Raw genomic sequence first — 26,874 nt, forward strand, 5'->3', positions numbered from 1 at the left:
CAGTGCAATCAGGCCCTACATCTGCATTATACTAACAAAGCCCTCTGGATAGCCCCTTGGCCTATACCTAGTCCACAGGAATATCTACTTCAAGACAAAATCCCTAGCCTTTCACTCCAGGAAATGAAATACAAAGTGATGTATTCCAGACTCTCCAGAACTTGGCTCTGATTCCTCTAGGTTTTGGGCATAGTCCACAGTAGACATTATGGTCCTGCCTTCTCAGTAAGCAAATAAAATCAGAACATCCGAAACTCAGAGTCAATTGGATCCACTGATCAGGAACCAAAAGGTCACAATGTCAGCTGCAGAGGCTCCAAGTTCAATCTCGAATGTAATGATACATGGAAACAAGATGCTACTTTCAGGGGTATGACTATACTATACATGTTTCTGCATTGCTGACATTGCAAGCTGCAGACACAGCAGAACCTATTATCTGTTCTGCAGGAGAAGGCAGCACCTTTGTGAAGAGAAGGCAGATTTTTGCTACTGAAAAAAGTGTATTGCTGATTCCTGTTGGTATCAGAAGGGAACAAAAAAAATCATCTTTAGACCTCAGAGCTAAAAGGCCTCTGCTACATAAATACCTTCTTTTAAAGTGGAATGAATATCTTCCATATCACATCGGATTTTGGCTCTGCAGTTTAGTAACTTCTTATCCCAAATATTTATGGCATCTTTCTGACATGTGCCAATTTCATCATAGTCCAGTTTTACTTTTCTTGATTGGAGCTCATCTCTGCTTGCTAGAACACAGAACAAAAAGGAAGAGCACATGGAAAACCAGAGTATCAGAAAATTACAACAGGTAACAACAAATACAGAAACCCCATTGAAGTTAGATATTTCCACCCAATAATCTGACTGAGGATAAATACATCTACAATTCATTAGTTTATAGCTTAGATGGGGCCAGTTGTCCTAAGATGTTGCATGTAACAACTAAACTTCTCTTACTGGGTCATGAATATTAGCAATTCCGGAAGTATTAGCAATATTTTTTAAAGCTTGGGGCAAAAAAACACCACTCCACAACACCTGCTCTGCAGAAACACTTTTGATCATTTTATTCTTGTTTATATTGAACATTACAATTGTTTGTGTATGGAAAGTCCCAAACATATGAATGTTTGTATTAGAGATTTAGCAAGTAAGCAAGGCAAGTCTTCTGAAGTTAGTCACACTTGTTCCAGTTCTTACAGGTCCCCTTAAGAGAGAGAGAAGTGCTCTTGGCACTGCTACCTGACATCATCAGCTGAGCAGTGCAAACAGAACGAACCAGCATGAACCATGTCCAGAAAGATACGTTTGTGCTGAGGCACAGAACTGCTGCTGTTATAAACTTAAAAGCTTTCCTGCATAGGACAACCTGGTATAAAGTATTTATTACACTACTTCTGAAATAAAGCTGCATTGTCACCCTGGCATTTCATGGAGAAGCAGCCTTCATTTCCATCACTAAGAAATTAACTCTGGGTGTTGTATTATTCATGAGGCACATGCAGAAAAACACTCCAGTTCCTCTAACTACTGGTACAAAAAACTGAAACCAAGACTTAAATGTCTCTTAATTTAGAGAGATTTGTTTAACTATCATTGGAGTGAACTGTACATTTCCCAACATCACCTCTGAGCTGCAATTGAGTTTATACCAAATTTGCCTTGATCTGTGCACACTGCTTCTTGCAGAAGCTCCCTTCTCTTACAAATGTATCCCCTTTCCCACCATCACCTCTAGGTGAAAGCAAACTCTCGCTCACGTTTTTATACATCCTGCAAATCAGGAGCATCTGTTCCTTCGCCTACTCATCTCACTTCGGATAGAGTCAATATTGGATCAATCCACAGGATCGTTGCCAAGTCCACTTCAAAAATGACAAATTATTTCTAAAAGCTCAATGTTACACCACTGAGATCTTACCCATTCAAGACTACTGGGGCCCCTGCAGAAGCAGGTATTATGCACAGTGCAGTGCACTGCCATAAAAATGGGAGTGTGATTTTACCACAGGAATTAGCAGTTCAGCTGGGGCAATTTCAAATGCTACCCTACTGCTGTATGATTTCACCCAAGAATTCACCCTCTTGTAAGCAGCATGCAACAGATTCAAGACAAGAGTAACATATTTCAGTGTGACAACAAACTCCCACATTAACTGTGCAGTTAATCCTAGCAAAAGTCAGCAAGTTTGCCTCTTGATCATACATGCCCTACCTAATACCCCATCCTTGGTTGTTTTCAACCATCCTTGTTAACATTTTTCCTAATCATTGTTAGGTGGCCTGCTACTTTTTGCAGCTCTTATATTTCTAGGTGACCTACTGGAAAAAGGAGCTTCTAGCTTCTCGGAAAAAAAGAAAGGAATAGGAAAGCAAGTTTGTGCAAGTGACAGAACTTACCTTCTGTAAAATAAAGAACTAATAGCATTCAAGTCTCCTCGACAGCAAAAGGAAGAGGAAAAGAGGTTCTATTTATATTTCGTACATAAAAGTCAATAAATGATTAACAGAAATCCACTAGAAACAGTTTCACAGCAATTCCAGTCTTAAACCAGTCTAACATATACAGGTAATAAATTTACAGCTAGGAACCTGGTTTCAAGTAAACAAACTTCTGCATTTCTGTTACTAAATTTCCCTGTCCTGAGATGTACATTTAATTGTAGGCTAGGATGCAAAGAACCACCTGAACCTATGCTTGTTTGGAATGTATCAGCTCTGCACACATCCTGTCCATAAAATGGCCCATGTTATAATAGCCCACAGGAAGGAAACCTAGAGATAGGTGTCAGAACAGTTTACTTTTCACTCTTCGAAAATAAGATGATGAATTCTAGCTAGCAAGAACACCAGTTTCACCAGGGGTACTCATGAACCTGAATACAAGAATGGAGACATGCTCCTCAGAGCACAAACCAAGAATGTGGGCTGGCAAATGTGTGCCAGTTTGGCATCTCCACTGCCAACACTCCTGTTTTCACCACAAATGATCAGGAAGGAAGGATCTGATTTCTACATATCTGTTAAAGAATGGAAGAAACTTGTACCTGAGTCGTAAGGAACTGGACTGAATAAACAGTTTTCAGTACCCTCAGTCACACAGGGTAAGTATAGCAAAGAGTTTATCCCTCAGCAGCTGGAAGTATCAGAGGGAATATAACATGAAATTAGTCACCACAGCAGATCTCCAGCTTCCTCACCCCACAAAAATAGACTTTTTGCTAAAATGGTTTATGAAATGAAGATTTTGACTGAAGTTCTCTCTAGATGTTCCCTATAAATCTAAGAGTTTCCACAGAACTGTGTGTCAACAGGGAGACAAACTACAGAGAGAAACAGCACCGAGAAATACACTATGTATGTTTAGGAAATACATTCAAGGATGTACGCTTGTAGGGACATGGAAAGACTTCTGTCCTGATTTTTTTCTTTCCTCTCCCTGCCTTCCCAGTAAGCTAGTCTAAAGAAAGAAAAAGAGTTAACTGACCTTAACAAGATCATTATGTTTGAAGTAGTATGGCAGTATGAAGAATCAGAGTACATATAGGTTATAGAGCATAAAGGAGAAGATGAAGGCAGCAATTGTAGAGAGAACACTTGGAATTTTCAACTTGCACTAAAAGTTTGTTAAGTCTATTATACTGAAGAACTTCTATATGCTAGGATAGACATTGCAGCCTGTCTTTTATTTGTGTGAGTCTTGACCAGTCTTAATAAAACATCCTAGTCAGAAGCTCAGGCAGTTGACAGTCACAATGGACAACTTTAGATCCCTCACTAACAGCACTCAATTTTCAGTGTACAGTGCTCATGTTCCAGAAACCAGAACTTTCTGATATACCTCAAGAGCCAGTTGCTCAAAAATCATATTTGGATTCAAGCATTAATAAACTACCACTGTGATGTGGTTAATGAAGAACAAAAAGCCTGGAGAGAAAGGCCATGAGCTCCAAAGGACTGAAATGAGATAGAGAGGGCAAGGTTTACCATACCTAAATGTTCACACAGCACCTGTTCTCCTCACTCCATAATACAACTCCTAGACTCAGACAGATACAACACAGACTGCAGCATTCTTTGTCTAACATGCACTCAAAAAGGAAAATTTATTACCTTCTTCTGCCACTAAGATTACTCATTTAAAGTGACGTAGACACAGAACCTAGTAGACTGTGAGACAGGACTAGGAAAACACAGGGTTTTTTCTAGTACTGTTAACTAAAAAATTACAGAACCACATCTCTGTTTGAGATGCCCAACACCAGAACAATTTTCATCTTCAGGCAGCAGAAGCTGCAATAGCTTTTAGGGGTATTTTCTAAATAGCTAACCTTCCAGCTTCTGGTTTTCTTTTTCCATTCGAAGTAACAGAATTTGTTGATGGATGGCTTTTCTCCACAGACTTTGTAGTTCTTCTGAGTTTTTCCTCTCTCCAGTTTTATCTGGACCATCCTCATTTTGCAATACTAGAACAAGAGGGTCCTCCTCGAGGGGTGGAGCAAGAGGGGATAAGGGTAACAATTCACTTCCATCATGACCATCTGCAAAGAATCAGAAAGCTATTACAGAAAACTCAGATTGTTTGACATATCATGAACATCTCTGTCATAGCAGAACAAAAAAAAGCTGTCTTTCAGATTCAGCGACTTGGTGATTCCAAAGACAGATAAAATGCAGTGCAACAGTCAGAAATATTTTTTAAAAAGTGTTTTGTTTACATTAATAAAGTTATATTTAAATTAAGTAGAGTTAGATAAAGGGTCACCCAGTATTTCAAACCTTTCCCCTGCCAGCTCCTTCTACAGTTACCACAAGATATTTATCCATAAAGCCTCCTTTACAGTTGAGCTTGTTTACTGCTATAATTTACCACAAGTTCTATATTAAAGCTACTTTTTCCATCTGCTAACCTGCACTACAGAGAGTGCTACAGTACTTTGTGGTCACTAAATATGGAGTTTGTCATTTGCCTATGGTTTTGAATTCTGCCAAATGGGACCTTATGAATAGCACAATTTCAGCTATTTCAGAGGTTTCTACCTTAAATGGCTTAAAAGCTGTAAGAACTATTGACAAACTCAACAGAGTGTGCCACTACAAGAACAAGATATAAAATTTACCATTTTCTGCAAACACTCCTATTATGTATACAGGTGAGGGTAAAAATTTCCTAACTGTTAAAGAGGATATCTTTGTCAGCGAGAGACCTGTCTTAATTTCCGTGCTACAGCAGCTATGGCAGATTGCAATTCTTTTGATTTTGATGCCAACATAGTCTCTTCAAAGCAACAAAAACCTACACAGTCTAAAGCCAAATGAGCACAATTGATCTCTGGCGAGGTTCTAGCATGAATATTGTACCACTCTGACTCCCTTCTCCCTTTAATACTATCACGCCTTGCAGTTCACTACAGTATTAATTAACAACTGCTTGTTTATTTTCTTTAAAAGCACACACAGACCTGGATGCTGCATCTTGGAAGGAGACTTATTCATAGGTGAAGCTACCTGCAGGAATATTCTCCGCCGCCAGGAGATGCGGCGAGGTGTGAGCGTGGCCCCCGCAGCATTTAGAGATTCACTGCTGCAGAAGGTTGATGTTCTTTTCTTTCCCTCCCCATCGCTGAAGGAAAGAAAAAGCAGATGGGGTATTTAAAGTCAGTATTCCTTTCAGGGGGAAAAAAACCTTTATTAACCCTGTCTAATGTACAACCAAGCCTGCAGGAGCATTTGTGGGGAAGCTTAAGAAGGCAAAGCGTGTTGTGTGTGAGCTTCACCTTTAATACTGAAGTGCCCAACTGTTTTCTTGTAGCACAGTGATGTGAAGTTTGCACTATATACCACCAGGAAGCATCCACAGCATTCATACAGGGCTCAGCTGTAAGCTCAGAATAACAGCTTAACTTTTTGAGAAGCTAAGAGAGAAACATGGTAATACTTAGCCTCTAACTTTGACAGCAATGGGTTTTGTTTTGCCATACATCAGTCTTCTGGGAGCAATCTGATTTAACAGCCCTAAAAGCAGAGATGGTGCTCCAGTGGAGCACAACACTCCATTTAGTGCCATTTACAATGTCATGCTGAACTCAGAGGTGAGTATTTCATTGGAGACAATGTTCTGCCATCTCATACAGTCTCTTTCCTAAGCTTCAAGAAGTTGATACTTCATTTGGATAAATAGGGACACATGTCCTCATGTTTCATCATCTATAGAAACAGAGACCCTGCAGAGGGGAGATCTTCTCCCCAGCTGCCATGTAGGAATATAATTACACATTAATTTTAATAGTATCTTATGCTGCTGGAAGAAATAAGGAGAGGATACAGGAAAGCTTTACTGGGAGGACACACCAAGTACACCTTTTTACTGACTGACTGCCAGAGGAAGATATTCAGCTTTCATAAGTACTTGATCTACTTTCAGAAATATTTCAGAATTTTGCATTTGTGGTAGTAAATTAGGTGCACAGATATTGTATAGCAATGGGCACATTGATTATCTGCCATAAATCCTTCCATGTAGTGTCAACAGCACATGGCACAATTGCAATCTTTTAGGAAGAGGGCATCAAACTGTGAGCTCTTTCTGCAGCTTCACCTTCATGATAGGGAAAACTGCCATATCAAAACAGTAGCTACACTTAAACCTTCATAACAAATTTCCATGCTGTAGTGCAAGGATCCTAAAAAGTTAGATGAAAGGAAAGCCCAGCATGTTCAGTATGTTTTTAGTGGAAAGGCAGTTGCAGGCGTTTGCAGTTTGCCACATCTGCCACATCCCCCCACCATCTGGCTTCCACAGGTGAGATCTGCAAGGGAGGACTATGAAGTTTCAGCTACCCCAGTCTACCAGCAACACTACATAATCAGCACTTCATAACTAAAAATCTGTGCTGAGTGAGCATGCTGAATTCACCAAGCTAGGACCAGCCTTTTTTCCCTGATATTTGTAAGCCTGAGTGACCAGCTGGACTCACTATCATACCAAGGTATCAGACCCTCCTTCTGTATCCTGGCAGAGAAATAACCACAACTTCAAATTCACCTACCCAGCACAAGGCACCAGCCCTTGTTCTCCTCTAAGAACAGCACTACCAGCTGAGAGCCCTGAATGACACATAGCCTGAATTGTTCTCCACTCCTGATTCAGCTTTCATAGTGACTCAGTTCCCTATAGCATCACACTATTGGTAGGTGGTCTCAGTAGATCCCCATGTTGCATTAACCTAAACAGCAACTGCACCAATCTTCTTTGTCTGTCTATCTTTGATGATGGGTAAGCACTGCTCCTGGTAGCCAAACACAGACTACTTGGACAATAACACTAATTCTGAACCTATAGGTCTTGCTTTTCAAAGGTATTTCAGTCCAAAAGCTCTTGGAAATGGGATACTGACTTTGGATGGATATAAATCTAAAAACCTATGTTTCTATAAATAATTTTAACAGAACTATTTCTTACTATTTCAAGTCTTACCAATCATCACATGTTATGACACAAAAACTGAGTCATTCCAGGGCTTACTAAACAGATGCTACGCAACAAGGGAATGAAAAGTTCTTTTCTCTTGCTATGTACAAAAATCTGTATTCAGCTACTGTGCCTCTAGACAGTCCTAGGAAGAGTGTTCAATTTACAGTAGCAAAATCCACAGGAAAGTAAGAATAAGAAGGTGGCTATTTTAGGGTACGAAACGAACGTGTTTACACCATTTGAGTCACGGAGTTTACATTGGGATGAACTAATCACTTAAGCGACCTCATGTATGCAAATCATACAGTTCTGAAGACCTGTATTTTTGTTGTTAAATCTTCCCTTCACAAAAATCCCCTGTCATTTTAAGCAACTAATATTAATCACCTTCTCTTTCAAAGAGCTGTCCAATAAGTGATCAGAGGAAAACTTTTGCAAGGCTCAGAAACACAGCTCGTCATATTAACCCAGGAAAACACCAAGACTTAGGAAAGGGAGGCTGGAAAGCGAGCAAAGAGAGTTTCCTCATTTCAAGACGGACAACTCCTATCTCAGTATCATATCTGAAGGTGTGAAACAATACCCTACAGAGCAAAAGCAGGAAGAAGTCAGAGTAAAATGGCAGTGTCTCCTACCCTAACGAAAAGATTCAGGAGGTTGGTGCAAAAACCAGTTTCTCTAAACAGGGTAGGGGTAAAGAAAAAAAGCTAGCTATCAGCTCCCAAAAAATGAAGAGGTTTATTAATACGAGTAGAGAGACTAAGCCAAAGCATCTCCAAAACAAGAAAAACAAGTTCTTAAATAGAGTTCAGTCATTGCTAATGAAAAGCAGAGCAGAGTTTTCACTACCACCTAGGCAGACATCTTAGGTGGACATCTTCCCATCCACATGGGAAACATGCTCCAAGGTCACCTAGTGCAAGAATATCTGGAAAAAGATGACCATGTAATAATCTGTATTTAAGACATATGCATATGCATCACAACTCAGTTTGGAGAATAATGGTTCTCTGTACTACTTACCCTATGCTTCTGACCCAGTACAGAAACCAAAATGCATTTATCAGCTTGTATACAATAAAAAATGGAGAGCTGCAAATTCAATATAATGCCTCAAACATTTCAGTCTCTACTTTCATCCTTAAGCTGTTCCAAGCAATAACCCAAGTACTCAAGAGTACAGAGTACTGATCATGTAAGGTTTTATCTCAGGTAACTGCAACTCAGTTTCACCCATTCACTATTCTATCAGATAATGTGTAGCATGAAGATGAGACAGCTACTTCAGGGAAAGGAAATAAAAAGGAAAGAAAGAAGAAATCTCAAAAAATTGGTCAGATTACAAAAATGCTTATTGCTTGTTTTCAATTATCTAAATGTCTTTTCAGAACTATTCTTTAAAATGCTCCCAAAGACTGGTATTTAAAAAACCACAATGCTACCCCATTTCTTGCGAACTCTTTACATAATACTTACCTGAATTATTCTGCACTTGAGTTCATGAAAGCCAAATGACTTGTGAATAAATACTGTTGTTGCTCATGCCAAGACTTGTATTTTTCCCCATTTTGCTTTCATTTCAACTTCTCTTCTTGATTGCTCTAAATAGCAATTGAATCAATGCAACCTATTTTGCAATTTGGAGGTTAAGATGCTACAAAATTCCCCAGATCAAGTATAGATTTCAACTTCCCAGCACTTAAAGCTGGCAGAAACCTATACGTCAGACTAATACATGAAGCATTCCTCCCATCTGGGAAGAAGAAAAACCAGTTTCTATCAGTTTACACCCTTCTATTGGTTCACTCCTGTCATATATATTTTTATTCGAAATAATTACTTTCTGCTATTTTGTTTAAAGAATATTCTCAAGTATTTCACTTCCTTCATGAGACACGAAGCTGTTTAAAAAAAAGCAATCTGTTCAAATTCAAATTCATCTTAAATTATCCTTGCACAGCAACACAATGAACAGAGAAATTGTGGCTTAGTCAAACCTACACTGGAGGTTGTTCCATTTTCAAAAGTGCTGCTTTTGTGTTTTTATTAAAAAGCCTTGTTTACCTCTATGTTCACCACATATTTTTTAAATTCTTATCTGCAATTCTGTTGAATGCTGCACAACACATTTGTCAAAAGTCAAGATTATGTGGAGATCATTTCCATCCCAGCCTTCTCTCAGAGTATTAACAATGCCATTAGAATATTCTGAACCTATAAATACTATGTTGATGCTACATTTTATATACTGTTACTTCCTCAAAGAAAGAAAATATATGGGGGGCTGTAACTAAATAAACTTTATGGTCCCTTGCAACCCAAACTATTCTGTGATTCAATTAAAAAAACCCTAAAAAACAAACAACCAAAAAAAACCCAACAAAAAAAATCTCAGGCCATTCTATAACATTCTCTCTGCATAAGCCCATCTGACTGCCACAATTCAAAAATCTTTCTAAAACGAATTCCAACTGAAACTGTCTCCGCTCTTGTACACTGAAGTTTTCCAGAACACCAAGAAAAGCTGCCTGCTGCATCATGTGTAATCTCAAAGCTATATGATAAAGAAGTGAGACTTTACAGAATTTTTCTCCAGTGCAAGCGGAATTCCAAACCTTATGAATGCATAGCAACCAGGATTATTCTGAAAATGCACTGAAGTTTTAATTAGGGCTCCTAACAGTCAGCTTGTAGTCTGGAGATTGCAAAGCACTGACACACTGTGCCTAATTGCAACCTATCATACACCCACTCACATGAGAATGCAAAGAACACCTCACACTGATCCTACTGGGGTAGAAGGTGGTCCCCTCTGAAAAAAAGAACCAAAGGATAAAAACCCCAACAAAGCAAAGAAGAAACCCACAAGAAAAAACACACTGTAAAAAATGAGAACTTCCTCTCATTCCTAAACCTGATGGCATAACATACATTTGCAAGTTTTGGCCACTGTCAGTTGGACAACATATTTCATTTTCCATTAGCCAGTTGAAGTGACGGATTACCACAGTGACACCTATCATATCAGCATCATTCACTCAGCACCTCTTTCTGACGATATCTGCTGTATTCCCTTCACAAACCCAACTAGATGCTAACAGTGCACTCTTGCTCTTGAAATTTCCTCACCATGATAGTTCAGGCCCAGTTGCTCCCAGCAAGATCTATAGCTACTGAGATCCCATTTTCATACAAATTAAAGATCAAATTATATCAGAAATTTAAAACCTAAGTAGAAACATGGTGATCTTCTAGGAATTACTCCTTGAAGATCTCCTCACTCAAAGAGTTCAAAACTCTACTACGATGAAACACACTACCTCGATCTGCTGGCATAACCAATTCCAAAAACAGTATCTCAGAAATTTCAGTTTGGAATTATCTGGCATTAAAATATAGTTTTCGTACAATACTCAATCCTTCATTCCCCAAACCCAGACAGCTGGGTTTAATGGTGTCCATTGCCTGTACAAACTGAGCTGGGCATTGGTTCAGCTTGGACCTACTTTGCTATCTAAAGGGAACACAGAAACAAAGCTGGACTGCAACCCAAATTAGAGGTACTCTATAAGAGACAAGAGAGGTTTGGGGGGGTTTTTTGCCACTTTTCATACCTTTGCTTCTTCCCAAATCCTCTTCAACTGGAAGTTATATGTTAATTCTCTCTAAACATCTCACAGTTAGTATCACCCAGGTGTTTTCCATTCCTCATGCACAGGCATCCCACATTAGTACTGTACACTCTTCACATTGCTCTTTTTGTATTTTCACATGCCGATGATCATGGCAACGCATGCTGGTTTGCATTCAGCAGAGAAAGCATTAAATTGGCATAACACTCCTAAAATCCATTGCATTACATGTGGAAAACCAACGCAGCAGGTTTGCAACACTGCAACAGAAATAGGTGACAGCTACTTGACGTCAGCATAGAAGCCTCTAGTTTTAACAGGCTTTTTTATCCAAAAGCCTGTTTGCCCACTTGCATCACGGAAGTCTGTTAGAAATGCGGGAGCACAAGGCAGAGTGGGAGAGATGCCATGTGCTGCATTCCACTGGGAATCCTACTGTTAAGCTAGTGGCACTGGAGAACTAGGCAGGAGACAATGCTCTCACCTCTTGGAGAGGTCATTTTCTGAGTGCTGCTGCAACCTTCCTGAGCCCTGGTAAAAAGTTTTCAGGAAAGAAGGGGCAGAGAGAGAGGAGGGGAGACCAGGTGACGCAGATTCACTCTCACTGAGAGCGCGCCGAACCCCGACCACAGGACTGTGCAGGCAACAAGAGAACACAGCAGATGGGTCAGCACGGATTTGGATACAACAACAAAACTACCACATTAGAGACACTGGCCAAATACCTCATCTTGGCTTACATTAACTTTGTTTCCCAGAAGATAAAAATCTACCACGTGCACTCCTGGGCAGCTTCCCTAGGGATACTGATTTTGCTGTTACAGCTGCAACTGTATTAAAAAACTTTTCAATGACACTGCAGAACAGGGAGACCACCTTATCTCTTTAGCTTTACTTATTCCCAAAGCAAATTCAGAAAAAAACACTCTTAAAAATTTAGAAAATATCCTTAGAAACCTTCTTCCAATAATATGAACCACATTGTTTCTTCCCCTTCAGTCTTCTTTTGCTTTTGTAAAAAATATGTTAGGAAATAGAGATTATTTAAATGCAGTCTTTCTGGATAAATTTTTGCGAAGTAATTAAATTAAGAAAGGTAGTCCTACTCCATAGTTAAACATTACTTAGTAGTAGTGACAAGTATTGGAGGGGACATAAAAATTAATTCAGTTTCTTTTGCTTAACATTTATGACGAATCCTCAGAAGGAAAGAATGAAAAATCCTAGCCTAGAACCACGCTGCTACAAACTGTTTTGACTAAAAATCTGCTGATGCCACTTAATCAGTGACTTCTTACAAGTTATTACAAAGTAATGTAGTCAGCAAGTCCTTCACTTTGAACTGTCAGGGTTTCCTGTTTGCATACAACAGGGTCAGTGGGAAAAAAGTTTACCACAGTAAAAAACACACTATTTATCTCTTTAGAAATACAATGTAACAAAGGCCAGTTCCTTACCCTTTACTCTCTTCCACTCTCTCAAAACAGAATAATTTTTTTTGCCTTTCTCTACTAGCTGGTGCAGCACTTACAATGATATTTTAATGTAGACATCAAACAGGTGACAAATTACTATTTAAAGCCATTTTTAGAAAGAGCCCACAAAAAGCAGAATTATAGCCAAGCACTGAAACAGACAATAGGTTGGATAACATGATACTCCAACAGAAAATAATTCAGCTCATCTGGACCTGAGTTTTGTAAAGGGTTTGGAGTTTGTATAGTCACTTACTGCAGGTAGTCAGCATAGAGGAGAAAAAGAAGGCACAACCAAAGAGGCCCACAATGAACTGTGGGGACCACTTCTGCTGAGTGAAGGAACTCCTGAAGGAACAGTGTTTCATATGTTAATAGCTGAAGAGTCTCCAAAAAGGAAGCAGAAAGAAGTTACAGAGGGAAGCTCTGAAGAAAGGCAAATACGGAAATCACATGCCTCAGAGTTCAGTGGATGTGTTTAATCCTCATGTCCTTTTGCAAGACTCCTCACCAGTTTTAATTCTGGACATACTCTCAGTGAGATTTGACTAACACGGCTACAGACACTTGAAGCTGTTAGTACCTTTTTCATCCTGGCATAAAAGTTTCAGGCTGCCATCCCTGCCGCTTAAAGCACTGAGTGCCTCTTTTCCAAAGGGTCTGACTAACAAGGCTGCCAAAAAGGCACAGCACAGAGGTGACAAATAAATAAATAAACAGATTGGTGCTGGAATCTGGCTGAATCATCAATTTGATGGATTGATGCCTCCCTTGAACCCCTAATTCAGGGACTACTGAGTTACTGCAAAGTACAAAACTACTCAAAGGCAGAGAAGACAGACTGAAAGTAAATAAATAAACGAACAAACCAACCCCGGAGAACTGCAGAAACCAACCTGAACGAAGCTCTTACATACTTTGTCAGAAGCAGGGCTGTTGCAGACTCCACCGGGAGGAAGGCCGGTGAGGCTGGTGCGCCGGGAGGGCAGGGGCCCGCGGGCGGGTGGCACAGCATGCCCTGACTCACCTGGCCGCCTCCACGCAGTTCTGCCGCAGCAGCGGGGAGCGGGCGCTCTGGGACCTCCCGTTCTGGAAGGTTATCCTCCGTCGGGCACTGGAGGGCGGGTGGCTGAAGGTGTGCGCGCGCCTCCTGAACTGAGGGGAGTCCGAGCCTTCCTCGGGAAACGTCTGCCAGGCCGAGGACACGGGGGACGCTGGAGGAGTAGCTGGCGGGGAATCGCCCGGAGAAGTGTCCTGAAAGGAAGTGCTGGCGGAGTAAGGCCTGAGGCTCTGTGCCTTACGAGAGCTCTCACTTAACCCACGGGCAGCCAGCACCAGGGCACCAAAGCCTCTCCCTCTTATGGGTCATGGCCTATTGTATGCTAATTATCACCCCAACCAGACATCCTCTGATAGCTCACTCCAAACCAGCAGCGTCCTTCCTCCAAAAAGGGAAAGCGGAGGGAGGAATTAAACTGTATACGCAACACAAACAACACACTAATTACTCCAGGCATCCTCTCACAGGGATTTGCATTCCAGCTACCAGACTTCTGTCTCTTTCAGGAAAACACAGGAATGGAAAAGGCTAGGGAAACTGCTTTAAGCTAGTTTCCTCGACATATCGCGAGCATACTTCCTGTACCGTCACAGCAACATCCTGGAAGAGAGACTGTTATTACACAGCCAGTTTATGAGTAACTGTAGCAGGAAAACCATAGCAGAATCTTCACCTCCTGGGAAAACCAGTAACCAACCCTCATGTGAGGTAAAACTTTAAAAACAGGAAATAAAAAGAAAGTGAACAGAGTTCCGCCCTCTTGCTGCCATACAGCATCCCCAACAGCTGGCGTAGGTCAAAAATTCTTACTTCCCTAAAGCCACTATTACTTACAGAAAGGATTCTTCACCTTCAGAGCACTTCCTTTCATTGAGACATGACCTTACTTAATTACTTCAGTAAAACAAGGCAGAAACCAGAAATTCCTTGCTTTTTTGTAAAAGCGAGGGAAGTGTAGGATAAAAGGACTGGCAATCAGATTAAAGCTGAAGCTTCAAGTCAACATAAACCCCAGCTTTCTTACACCCTCTGCCTCCCAGTGGAAACATCTTTGAGTTTTGTAAGTTGATGTGCTTTGTTCTACTTCCTTCAAATTAAAGCAGAGTGCCGTATTCACGCTCCATTGACAGCCGTGTACGAAAACGCCAGTTTTAAGCTAAGCTCCTTACGTACTCTGTCAGAAGCCAGGCTGCTGCAGCGCTCAAAGCTGTCCACACTTCCCAGGCGGCCTCGCATTCTGTTGGCTCCCTGCAGCAAAAGAAAAGCAAGAAATTTCATCTGGTCTTTTTCCTCTTTTTCTGAAGGTTAGGCAAAGATGGCAACACCTGCGCAGGTGAACACAGGGCAGTTCAGGAATGTGATATGTCTGACATAAGACCACAGGTCATGGGTCAAGCACTGGACTTTACAAAAAGTGACATCTTTAGCTGGCCAAACTGCATCTTCTCCCACATTGCTCCCAGGAGTTTTACACCTGCAGCTCTATTGTTTGAGGCAAGTGAGTATTTCCTGACACTTCTGAGGCAAAGTAGCTAAGTTGGCTTAAACAGTTGAGTTCAAAACACTCCAGACCACAGTACTGTGCGTGCACTGCTCCTGGTGGATGCCTCTGACACACTACAGTCCCATGAGACACAGTTTATCAATATCTAAACATTTCAGACAAATTAAGTCCACCTGGGCAAAAGGACTAAAAGTACTAAAACTGGGGACAAATGCTCCCTTGGCAGTAAATCCAGCCAAACAGCCCCAGACAAGACTTTCCATTTATAATGCAGATAAAACCTGATGCAAATTTGCTAGAAATTTATGCTAAAGGATCTTTGCTGAATTTGTAATAGTCCATTAGTTTCATAAGAAAAGGCAATAGATCCACAACACTTTTGACTACCTTTCATTCCTAATGTTAACTCCCTGGTGGTGTTTGCTGTTGGGCACTTCTGACTGCTGAAGCAAATTGCTTTCAGTACTTTATCAGGCGAAAAATAGCCTACATTTCAGGAAAACCATAGAGAGAGCTCCTCTTGGTATGCTTGCAACTCCAGGGGAAATTTTGTCAACATCATCAGAATTTATTTAGCCTACTTTTTCCTGATGAGTTATTTTCAAGACTTAGAGTGCCCTTTAAGCACATTATCCCACTTAAGTGCAATACCAATAAATATTCCGCCTGAAGCATCTCTTCACTGACTCTCCCAAAAAACCAAGAGCAAAATGTAAGTTGTAAGTCTCTCACTACCTTTGAAAAAACACACTTTTGACACTGTAAGAAGGACTTTTTGGTTAAGAAAGAACAACAACAGAAGAGGTTGGGGCAGCATGGAGTGGATGAAATCTGTTCAAGGGGTCAAACAAAGGTTATATTTATTTCTCAGAGGCACCTCATTAGGAAGCCTGTTTTTGGTTCAAACCTCACAAAAATAAGATCAACCAGAAAAACAAACAAGTGATGAAGTGACATTCCTCTGGGACTATGTGAAGCCAGGGCACAGAAAGCAACATGTTTCCTAAGGCAAGCAGTGAATGGCTTAAAATATCCCTTGATGCTATTCACCTAGCTAAGAAGCCATCCACATAAGGTGTTCCTAGACACTGGTTACCATATACTTCTTTCTTTCGAACTTTCCTAAGATTGAGGCTGTCTAAGACTCTCCCCAACTTATACTGACTTCCAACTTTAATTTAAAAATTTTTATCTACAAAAAGATGCTGAATGCCACTTTCAAAAAATAAAACAAAACAAATTTAAGTTCTTTCTTGGTCTTTCTGTTACTAAATGTACTTTTAAATAAAGATGGCAACTTATGCATAATTAGCTCGATTGCATGAATACTATCTGTACCTGGTTTAAGGAGGCAGAAACCCACTACATCAACAGGTATTTAGTGCTCAAATACCTTTAAGAATTAACTGTCAGGCTTGTTGTAATAGCCTGATGAAGAATAAGAACCAGTGAAACAGTCATTGTGTATCACATGTATGCACATAACACACAGCACACCTGCACAGAGACACTTGTATGTACCTGCTTTAAACAAATTATTAGTGGTTGAGCTGCACTCCAAGTAATTTTTCTTGGTCTTGCACTGTGTAACCTTTAGGTGGATCTGCAAGGATGAGCCCCTATGTGTATCATGACTCACTGCAACATACTGCTGTTCCTGAACTATTGTACTGTCAAGGTAAAGATGAGATGACCTTTTACAGAATTGCAAACCCACTTCATAAACAGCAAACTTGAAACGGCCCTAATTCAGATTCAGGGTGCCCTTCTCTTGAACTCAATCATGGGCTGTGGTAGAGCCTTACATTATAATATGCAGCATGTCTCAGTGGCCCCGGTGAGAAGAAACATACTATACCAAAAAAATCATAATATCTATTTATAAAAAATTTCCCTTCAGAGATTTTTCAATTTAAGCAGTGTGTTTCATCCAAAAAACTTTTCCTTGACATGACTGGAGTGCCAGCATGGCTGTAAAAGCTTTATTTCAGTGATGACTTCCTTCACAGCCTCCACAGGGTTAGTGACCCATCACTAGAGCTAGATCACTTGCTAGTCACATGTCCCTTAGATGTGGAAAAGAAACCAGACACATCAAAGGCACAATTGTAGCTATCACTATTTGATGATACTCCAAACTGCTGAAATTACCCAGATCTTCTGACAGCCATCACTCTTTTGCTCTCTTTCACATACAGTCACTCCCTCTTTCTCTCTCTCCATATTCAGACCAAGTCCCTAGTTTGTAAAATCTGCTACACAAGAGAGGTCAAATTTGACAAGGAGAGTTTAATGCTAGTTTCAGCCCTAGATCAAATTGACACCTATCAGTAAGTTCTAAGCATTCTCTCTGGCTAAGAGTATTCAGTTTCCTTTATAGGGAACATCCATGGCATCCTACATTTGTAGGTTACTTTATGACATGTCCATGTAAGCTGCAGGACAAGTGCAACTTAGTGCTTTTGAAGTTACATTAAGCAGAAGGAGCTTACTGTCACTAGTCCAAATTATCCCATACTCTGCTCATCACATTTCCTCTGTAATGACATACTGGATCCTAGGCACACAGTCTTCTTTGGATACTCCTTTATATGCCTCTTCTCTGACTCACCCTTCTGAGCAGAGGACACTAAACAAAATTTGCCATTCAGACTTCTTTACCAGAAGATTACTTAATGTAAAAGAGTTGCAGTGATTATCCCCAATTTCACATCATATCTGGCTAGGAACATTAAAATGAAGATCAACTCACATTTTAAGACTTATTATTGCTTTTTATTCCCCTGCAAAAGGAACTTTGTTACTAGTTGCTAAAGATTCTTAGTGCCTAATATGGGCAATTGCAGCTGTGATCTGGAAGATACTACTTCTCAGAATAGAGAGACTTCCCATATATGCAGGCACATTTATTCACACTTTCCAAAACCAATAACATCTCTCTTTATGGGATTATGCAACCATCCTGACTGAATTTTGTTCTGCAGCAACACACCCAACAATACTCAACCAGCTCACTTGCCACCTACAATGAATGTTCATTATTCAGAAATTCATCTTTTTACCCCTCAATATGTGTGGCCTTACAGTAAACTTTCTAGTACAGGTAAGTCACAATCAAACCAGCTGTAACTCTCAGATTTCACAATAGGGATATTGCTTCATTAAGGATTTATCAGACTAAGGACAAAACAAAGAAAAATCTGATAGGTCTTTACTGTCAAGGATATCTGGGACAGCTGATGATAATGAGTTGTTAAACTTACCCTTGAGAAGATGTTTTCCAGAGAGCTAGTCAAGGATTTCTTTGCCTTATTTTTCAGAATGTCAAGTTTAAACCGGCCACCACTGGCGGTGTTTTCTGGAATCGCACTGTTAGAAATGACCTGTTGAAATGAGCAAGGACAATATTCAGCTTCAGCAACTCTTTTTTTTGAATTGTGAAGACTGTTTTCAAAGACTAGAGCTGAACCAGGTTATTAAACAAAATACCCTTGGCCTTATTAAAAAAAAATCAACACAAACACACTACCCTCCTCCCAGAAAAAAAAATCCAAACAAAAAACCAAAACAATGTCTCAAACAAACAAACAAACAAACCCACAGTTAAAGACACATCCCAAAGACTATATTGTAAAAGTATACCAATTTAACAATACTGTTGCCTATTTCCTTTGCAAGGTAAGTTCACAGTTTAAACTAAAACTGATGCCCTGATCATTCCTATTCTTCCTAGATATTATTGCTTGGGCATGGGGATCTAAGAGGAAGGAAAAAGAAGTTATCCTCACGCTAAAAGGAAATACAGACATAAAATTAATTGGTTGTCTTTCTTCCTGTCATGTCCCCTCAAGCTATAAAACCCAGGCAAGTCACTATAAATTAAATCAGATTTCTTTTCCTATACAGTCCTTTCTTAATTATAATACTCAGCTTCAGGTAGTCCTGAAGAAATCTGGCAGTGATCCTACAAGTAATTAAGACAGCATTTGAATAGGCTGGGGAAAGCGAGAGGAGTAATACAGAACCAAGCTTTACCGACGGTGCTTCACCAATGTGGATGTGTGTTTTCTGCTTAGTCTCACAGAGCTGACGGAGATGTAAGATCACAAGTTCGTTTTCTTCCTGGTCATTGTCAGGCTTCATTTTCTGTCAGTAACAGCAAACAAAGGAGTTTATCTTTCAAGTCATGACTTGCTTATTTTTCCTTCTTTTGTAGGTTTTCCTTGAAATTAATATACTAATACACCAAATGCCAGAGTGCACTGCTATTATGTCAAATTGCAATTCTCTCTGTGCACCTTCACACTCCAGAGCAAGACTGAGCAAAAACTGAAAAAATGTTGCAGGCTGTAGAGAAAAGGGAGCCTTACGCTCATACATGTTGTTTTCTAAGATTGTCTGTTACTGTACAGCATTCTAAGTGGCATAAGGAAACCAAACCACTCTATTCTTCAGGAATCCAGAGAGGAGCACGGCCTTTGGAAGCCTAAATCACTGTACACTTCATCCACTAGAGTACATCAGCCTACACCAGAACATTGTGCCAAACTAAGTCAAAAAAGACAAATTCTGAAAATGCCAGAGATGTTCCTGATACCTGCATGTCCCTCCTACTCTCAACCTACTCCCATGTCACTATCAAGCAGAGAAATGTGTTTACAGATGAAAAACTAAGCTCTGAACAAAAATATACTCTACATTAAGAACACAGAGTATCTCAGCAAATTTGGGAAACAAAACTTTTCCAACAGCAGTGTATCACACATGATGTTAAGTTGGAACATGCTATTTCAGTAGGATTTTTGGTGGAAAAATAGTAAATTCTAGATCAACTACACAACAAACCAAACAAATCAAAAGCAAAAATATCTAGTCCATTTTATCATGGTCTTTTTCAAATTAGGAAGAACAGCTTCTAAGGTATTACCTGAACACGTTCAAAAATGTCTGCTTGCTCATTGTCAGTTAGTGATGACAGATGTCTCTGAATTACAAGTTTGGCTCTTGGTGGATAGAGTCCTAGGGAAAGAATGGACCATTAAAGACTCTCAAAACACTTTTGAGCAAAATGACAGTAGAAGACATAAAGCTGTATTCGAGTTTATACAAGTTAAATGTATGACAGTTGCATATCCAATGTATACATGATACAAAATAATTGAGGTTTTGTTAAACCACATGGCATTTTCTCCTTTCTTTAGCAGCAAAAATATAACCAGCAGCAGCTAAGTGGCTGGCTCCTGTGTAAAAGGTTGTGCTCCCTACCCCACCAATGGTTTCTGTCCTAATGCCAAGAGATCACTGACAGCTGGAAGTCTGACAACCGTACGGGAGAGGAAAAGGAAAGGAGCAGATCAGGGTTATAATGGGAGAAATGATCAATACAGAGGATACTTGGAAGTTTTCAGACGCTTTTAACTGAAAAATTTAGATGCCTTTCTGCCCAAATAAAGGATAGGGCAGAGGTCATACCAGAGAACTGAAGACACTTTTAAAAGCAGAAACAGCATAAAAGCTGTAAGAATAAAGGAAAGAATTTCTGATACTCAATAAAGTGTACATTTTGTCACAGAGGTAATTCTAGGAAGCCACAAAAAATGTGAGTGAAAACAAACCCCTCAAACCAGATGAAATTTTTTTTTCCATCTAAGGTAGATATCATTCATAGAAAATTGCAATCAGAACAAAGAAAAGATTTTTTTCAAAATCATGCAGCTTTAGGTTTGATTTTGCTAAATTTCTAGACTCAAAGCAGAAGGGTAAAAAAAAGGGAACACTAAAAACAGTTTTTTAGTCACTAAGAAGAAAGTTTATGAAACTACTACTACTACTACAGTACTCTAGTGGTTGCCCCAAGAGAGATTTTATTTTTATGCTAGGTACTTTTCAAATTACTTACACTGCCTTATACGGCAGCCTCTAGAGTTTATTATTTACAGAAAACTTTCCCAGCTTGACCACTTCTGAATACTTGTTGTTAAACCCGGAAACTGTAAGTCACAGCCTAGCATAATTTCACCACTAGGATTTTACACTTGGCCTTTCATCCACCAGGGGGAACCAAGTGACAACAGTGACTTTCAATGAATGGGAGAACTGTAAATAAAGAGCAGCACCATAACCACACCAGAAAATACAAGACTATTTGCTTTCTGTAACATACTTGCCTTTTTTTTTTGCATGCATGCATGCAATACTTTACAAGGGCACATAGAAGAGTGACTATAAAAACAGGAACCTAACCTTTTTTAAAAACTTCCATCTTGTATGACTTTTTGCATATGTTCTGGCATACTTCATTTCCAGTGATACTACAAAAGTTTGTCTATTCATGTCTGAAGTCAGGCAGTTGCCTTAAATTTCTTTATTGGATATTAATCTCTTAATTTAATAATTTATTTTCCCATAATATAACTAGATTTTGAAGTGTGTGAGGGAACAAACACAAAGAAGGAAAAAAATAACCCCACACAGGAAAGAAGGAACACACAGGAAAGAAAGATCCTTTTTGATCACAACTGTCTTTTTATGAGTCATTTTGAAAGCATGCAACTTGAGAAAAAAAAAAACAAACAACCAAACAAATGGAAGGTCAACCGGTGAGTTTTGCTGCTCTGATTAAGAAAGGTATGATGGCGAAAGAATATGTATTTATAACAGAAGCTACACTATATTCTGTTGCAGTATCATTACTGCTAACACGCCACCTAAAAACAGAGAATGCAAAGTGACAATACTCTTCCGTCTGCTCTTACACTGTCTAAATCATTCCTCTAGAAAAATCAGCAAATCACAATCATAAGATAAACTTAGCTGCTACCTTCAATTCTTTCACAGAGTTTGTGCAATGAATGCATAGGGCAGGCCTCACACAGTTTAATCTGCGTCTTGGCATTTTGCAGGGCTGCAGCAGTGCTGAAGGCTTGCTTCAGGGTCAGCATTACCTCATCAACCTATATGGGAAGGAGGGAAAAGAACATATAAACAAAAATACATGCCATATACACAATTATATTTATAAATCACATCTCAGACAGGTGCTTTACAATTAAAGAAAAAGACAAAACCATATAAACTCATTTGCTGCTTTCTAAAGAGATCTAAGTTGAATTCCCAGTTTTCTGCCTTTTCTGTAGATGATTGCCATCTTTAAGTTCTGCCAAACAGTATAATTTTGATGTGTAACAGCAGTTACTCAAGCTTACTGGGAAAGCACCCACTATTTCAAGAAGCTGCAAGCGAGAATTTTTTGGCTTGAATACACGCTGGCTAAATAAAAAGCACTAATTTCTTTAGCTTCAAGTCTCTCCTGTAAACTGCACATGTTCCCTCTTAACCTCTGTCCTCCCACCACTAAAGCATTTTAGCACCAGCTCCCACAGACCCATCCCTGCTGCCAGACAGGAGCTTCCCACAGCAGTTCACTTTTCTCCTGGATACCAGACTGCCCACCAGCTTCATTACAATCACTACATATCCTTAAGTGCTACTGGCCTGCTCTGCAGTTTGCCCTGATCCTTTCTCTGTTGCTACCACAAACACAGCAGTGCCGTGTTCCCACACACCAGCACTAGAAAAGCTCAGCTTGTATCTAAGGAAGGTTGAGTTCACAGCATTTATCCACATTCATTCAAAAATGCTCCCAGACTTGGAGTTCTCCTCTCTGTATTTCAGGGAAATGCAATGCTTATTAAAAGCTGTTTGCTCAATCTCAGCATTAGCAATGATAAGAGGGAGACAGCAGCTTGAAAACAATTTTGGGAACAAAATCAGTATTCTTCTTCAGAATCATGTCCTCACTCTGCTTGTTACTTTGTTTTGTAAGCAGGAAGAAGAAATCTGAAATATTTGAGACCAAAATCATGCAGTTTAACATTAAAAACATTCAGACCTTTTGGAGGGTCTGTCACTTGAGGGGAAAAAAGTAGAAAAGGAACCTGAACGTAGAAATTTGAACTAGCTTATGTCCCAGTATGTCTACGTTGTTTTGTTTGCTTTAAACCTCACCGTTTTAAGCACTACCAGTAATTTCTGTGTGCTTTCTCTTCTTAGAAATAAAATAGAACACTGAACAGTGAATGTCAATCTTGCAGCACGGACTGGTAAGTTTTTTAAGTTGGCTGCAATCCCTCTCCAACGCAAGATACACAGAACAGTGCTAAGCATACGGATTATGACTACCCTAAAATCATAAGAACTATAGCACAAACTGTAACTAGGCTTGGAACAAATACACACAAGCCTCCCAACAGAGCCTGCTTGGCAGTGGAGAATCTGGAAAGCTCTGCTCTGCCACAGTCAAAGTGCCACCAGGATCTGAGTGATTGCATCTGAAAGTAGCTCAGGAACGTGTATTTCATATTGCAGTGTGGGCATACCCACATGTATCAGTAAAGAGGTTCATAAAAACATGGGGGTTTTAGATACCACTTAAGCCGTTGAATTATGCACAGATTTATCAATATGTCAGATATAACATTTACTGTTAGTACAATGATAGAGCTGATTTCATAGCAAGCTTCCATTTCGACAAAAAATGCAGCCTCAGTTGCCATTGTACATCTAGAGCTGTTAGCTTTTGAAGTTTCATTGATGTAAATCTATTCACTCTCAAGCTAGTCAATGGATTAACAAATTATATTTTTAGATAGCTAGAAAAGTGATTTTTAAGTTTATCTGAGAAAGAGCAGCTGTTACCAGTGCTAACAAACAAACAGAAACAAACATGTTTCAGAACAGGAAGATGTCACAGTTTTAAAATAAAAATGGAATAGTCAAAATTATTTCCTGTATTCATCTCACACTATTAAGCCACCTGTTATCAGTAAAATCAGTGGCATCTGGAAGTTCAGTTAATTGATACATACTACATACAGTGTTCAAGGTACTTTTTTATAGTTATATACATCCACAAATACTACGCTTTTCTTCTTCTGTGATCAGATGCTGCTATTTTCTTTTCCTGAGGAACAAAACAGACCACAGGGAAAAAGCTAAAGCCAGATGCAGGCTTAAGATAGATGTAGGATCAGCCAGTAGTTTAAACCCTACCCTGAAAGGTGTGTTTGGGTTTTATTATCAGGTTTGTTACTGATTTAACATACGTCTTTACATGTTTAATGGGGAACTAAGTCTCTCAGCAGCTAGAATTGGAAGAGTTACAACCAAATACAGATCCCAAATATGCTCACAGTCCATGTGCACGAACACACCCATATTCATCTTTTTGTTATTGATATATCCATCAGCAGGGTAGCAAGATGTGGCTGAGTATGAACAGAACGCACACATTTCCTATTGCAAATTTGCATATGCACAGCTGACGCCTTGTGCCACAGCAGATGTGAACACTGAGGCTCAGCTGACACATCAGAACAACAGAGACTCCTATAGTTCAGGAAATGCCTTGGAAATGCTCTGATGAAATGGTTAGGATCACTAATAAATACTCACCAGAGACTCACTTGCACACTGGAACACATAGCAAACATACTGGCTTAACCCAGATTCCACAGATTCCCGGCAAATAAAACCAAAGTGATCAACATGTTTTATACCCTAAAAGAGTTTAAAAACAGCATTAGTGGAATATTTTATAAACAGATTTAGTTTCCAAAAATTTGAATTTTAAAATTTGAACTATAAATGCATACCCCTAATGATCTATTTTACAAGTAGTATAATTACTTTTTAAATTGCTTTTTGCATTTAAGTTATATAAAGATCTTTATACAATCAAAACCAAAGTCATACAGCAATAAACTTGGACCAGGATTTATTCCATTAGTAAAACTGGATTTTCAGGGAAGCAAACTAAAGACTGCTGTGTTATATTTGGAATTGCATCCACAGTGAAAATTTGCTGTTATAAGCCCATGCTAAAACACAGAAGTGGAGAAGTATCAAGATAGCAGCAGACTCTTGCTTTCCTGTAATACAGGTTAGGACTACACAAAAAAAACAAAACAAACAAACAAACAAACAAAAAAAAAAAAAAAGGGGGGGAATGAGTGGCAACATATAGAATTCGAACTAAATTCTGAAATAAATTCTTCGAGACTGAGTTACATAGCAGAACTTTCAAGAGTTACTACACATTACTACTGACACTTTTTTCAAGATGTTAGTACAACAGCTTGACAGGGAACGCTGCCTTGCTAAAAACAGCACTGAGAAGATCAAAGACAGCTGCTTCCTAAGAAGCACTATATTCCCAGTCTCAATTCATGGAACATGACTCACTATTGTTAAAGCTTTTGCCAATGCTTTTATCATCTGAGTATGGTAATAGTAGATTTTCTCCAAATGAAAGCCTAATCCCTCAAGTTCAAATACAACAAAAGTCAGAACACGGCTGCTTGGATCCATCTCCAAAGAAAACACCTATATCATAAAAGAGAGGAGGAGGCAAAGCAACTTGCTTATCACTACAGAAAACACTCTAGACAAGATTGGAAATGCGGTACGTGACAGACTGAACATATTGTCACTACACACTGTTGTTTTTAAAAACAAAATTCCAAGAGTCACATTTGTGCCACATAAGAGGTGCACAAGGTTGCTAAGATGACACAAATGGCATTAGTTGAACCACAGCCCAACTAACCTTGACTTTATTTTCTCGGGACATATGAAGTCTTCAAAAGCACAAAATGAAAAAGGTCAGATGTATACACATGTCGAACAGTGAAGTGTTGACCTCTGTTTTGCAAGAAAACATTTATTAAAGGTGGTTTGGTGAGATGCCAGTTCCCTCCTTACTGACAATGCCTGAACAAGTCTACTGCTGTCTTGACTTCTCAGTCTCCACAGGAGAACATTTGAGGGGGGAAGACAGATGTGACACTTGCCCTACTGAAGCACAAATAGGACAGTATGTTCCTAAATCAACAGTACTTCCAAAACATTTCCTTAAGATGGTGGCTTTAAGAGGTCATGACAAGAGAGTCAAGTTCTGTGTTGTTCTGGGTTCCCTCAAGGGGAAGGGTGCAACAAGAAAACTTCTACAGCTATTTGATATCTGAGTTTAGACTGCACACACAGAGGTTTATCATCAATTATGTCTGCTGCTTGACAATTATAAGGAGTGCAGATAATTATTTGAATGCAGCACCTCAACCATGCTTAAGCTATGGAATAAAAAACACCTTTATTAGACCAGACAAAGAGAATCCAGAATACAAACTGGCAATAACATCTCCTTTTCATTGCTTGTAAAGCTTGGAAGGACAAATATTCCTAAGTCATAGTCCCACAATACATGGTAAATCACTGTCCTATAAATCCATAACAGAGGAGCCCGGGGGCTAGCACCAAGTTCTTAAAGGAAGTACTGATGAGGTTTATGCAACCAATGCTTAGTCTTGAACAAATTAATGTTTCATTTTGTTTGAACACAGAAAACCCTGACTTCACTAAAGTAACTGTTTCACATAAAAAACCCAAACAAACAAAAAACAAGCAAAACTCCCAAAGTATTGTGACTGCCTCTTTGAGTTATTCAAGAATGCAACTTAACAGAAGCTTTGCTCCAAACAAAAGTGAAGAGGCAAAGCAGAAAACAACTCCAAAGCCCAACACACAGAATTACCTGACACTATTTACTGTAAAAAGTTATTTTCCTGAAGGAAAGCTGGGCCTTGAAGGTTTTCCATGGTCTTATTGGTCACCATACTTTAAAGTCAGCAGAAAGAAGGTTTTCCCCACTTAGGACTGTTTTGTTTGAC

General features: G+C 39.4%; 1 protein-coding gene across 5 annotated transcripts in view; it reads right to left on the reverse strand.

Moving 5' to 3' along the window:
- The window catches only part of TBC1D4 (TBC1 domain family member 4), a 97,909-nt gene that overhangs the window by 12,581 nt on the left and 58,454 nt on the right, over window positions 1-26,874 (reverse strand). For 2 of the 5 annotated variants that reach the window (XM_066176290.1, XM_066176292.1), the window contains exons 4-14: window positions 24,602-24,706; window positions 21,969-22,101; window positions 20,076-20,167; window positions 19,184-19,294; window positions 18,412-18,531; window positions 14,818-14,892; window positions 13,612-13,838; window positions 11,594-11,743; window positions 5,466-5,626; window positions 4,335-4,544; window positions 591-749 (exon numbers count right to left, since the gene is read on the reverse strand). In XM_066176290.1, the coding sequence (XP_066032387.1) occupies window positions 591-749; window positions 4,335-4,544; window positions 5,466-5,626; window positions 11,594-11,743; window positions 13,612-13,838; window positions 14,818-14,892; window positions 18,412-18,531; window positions 19,184-19,294; window positions 20,076-20,167; window positions 21,969-22,101; window positions 24,602-24,706 (1,543 nt within the window). Of the gene's footprint in view, window positions 1-590; window positions 750-2,403; window positions 2,485-4,334; window positions 4,545-5,465; window positions 5,627-11,593; window positions 11,744-12,840; window positions 12,899-13,611; window positions 13,839-14,817; window positions 14,893-18,411; window positions 18,532-19,183; window positions 19,295-20,075; window positions 20,168-21,968; window positions 22,102-24,601; window positions 24,707-26,874 lie in introns of those variants that run through there. The other 3 variants (XM_066176291.1, XM_066176295.1, XM_066176294.1) reach the window with 3 other exon arrangements.

This window comes from Chamaea fasciata, unplaced genomic scaffold (assembly GCF_029207755.1).
Source record: "Chamaea fasciata isolate MVZ Bird 193981 ecotype frontalis unplaced genomic scaffold, bChaFas1.0.hap1 SCAF_2, whole genome shotgun sequence".
In the NCBI taxonomy this organism is placed as follows: Eukaryota; Metazoa; Chordata; class Aves; order Passeriformes; family Sylviidae; genus Chamaea; species Chamaea fasciata.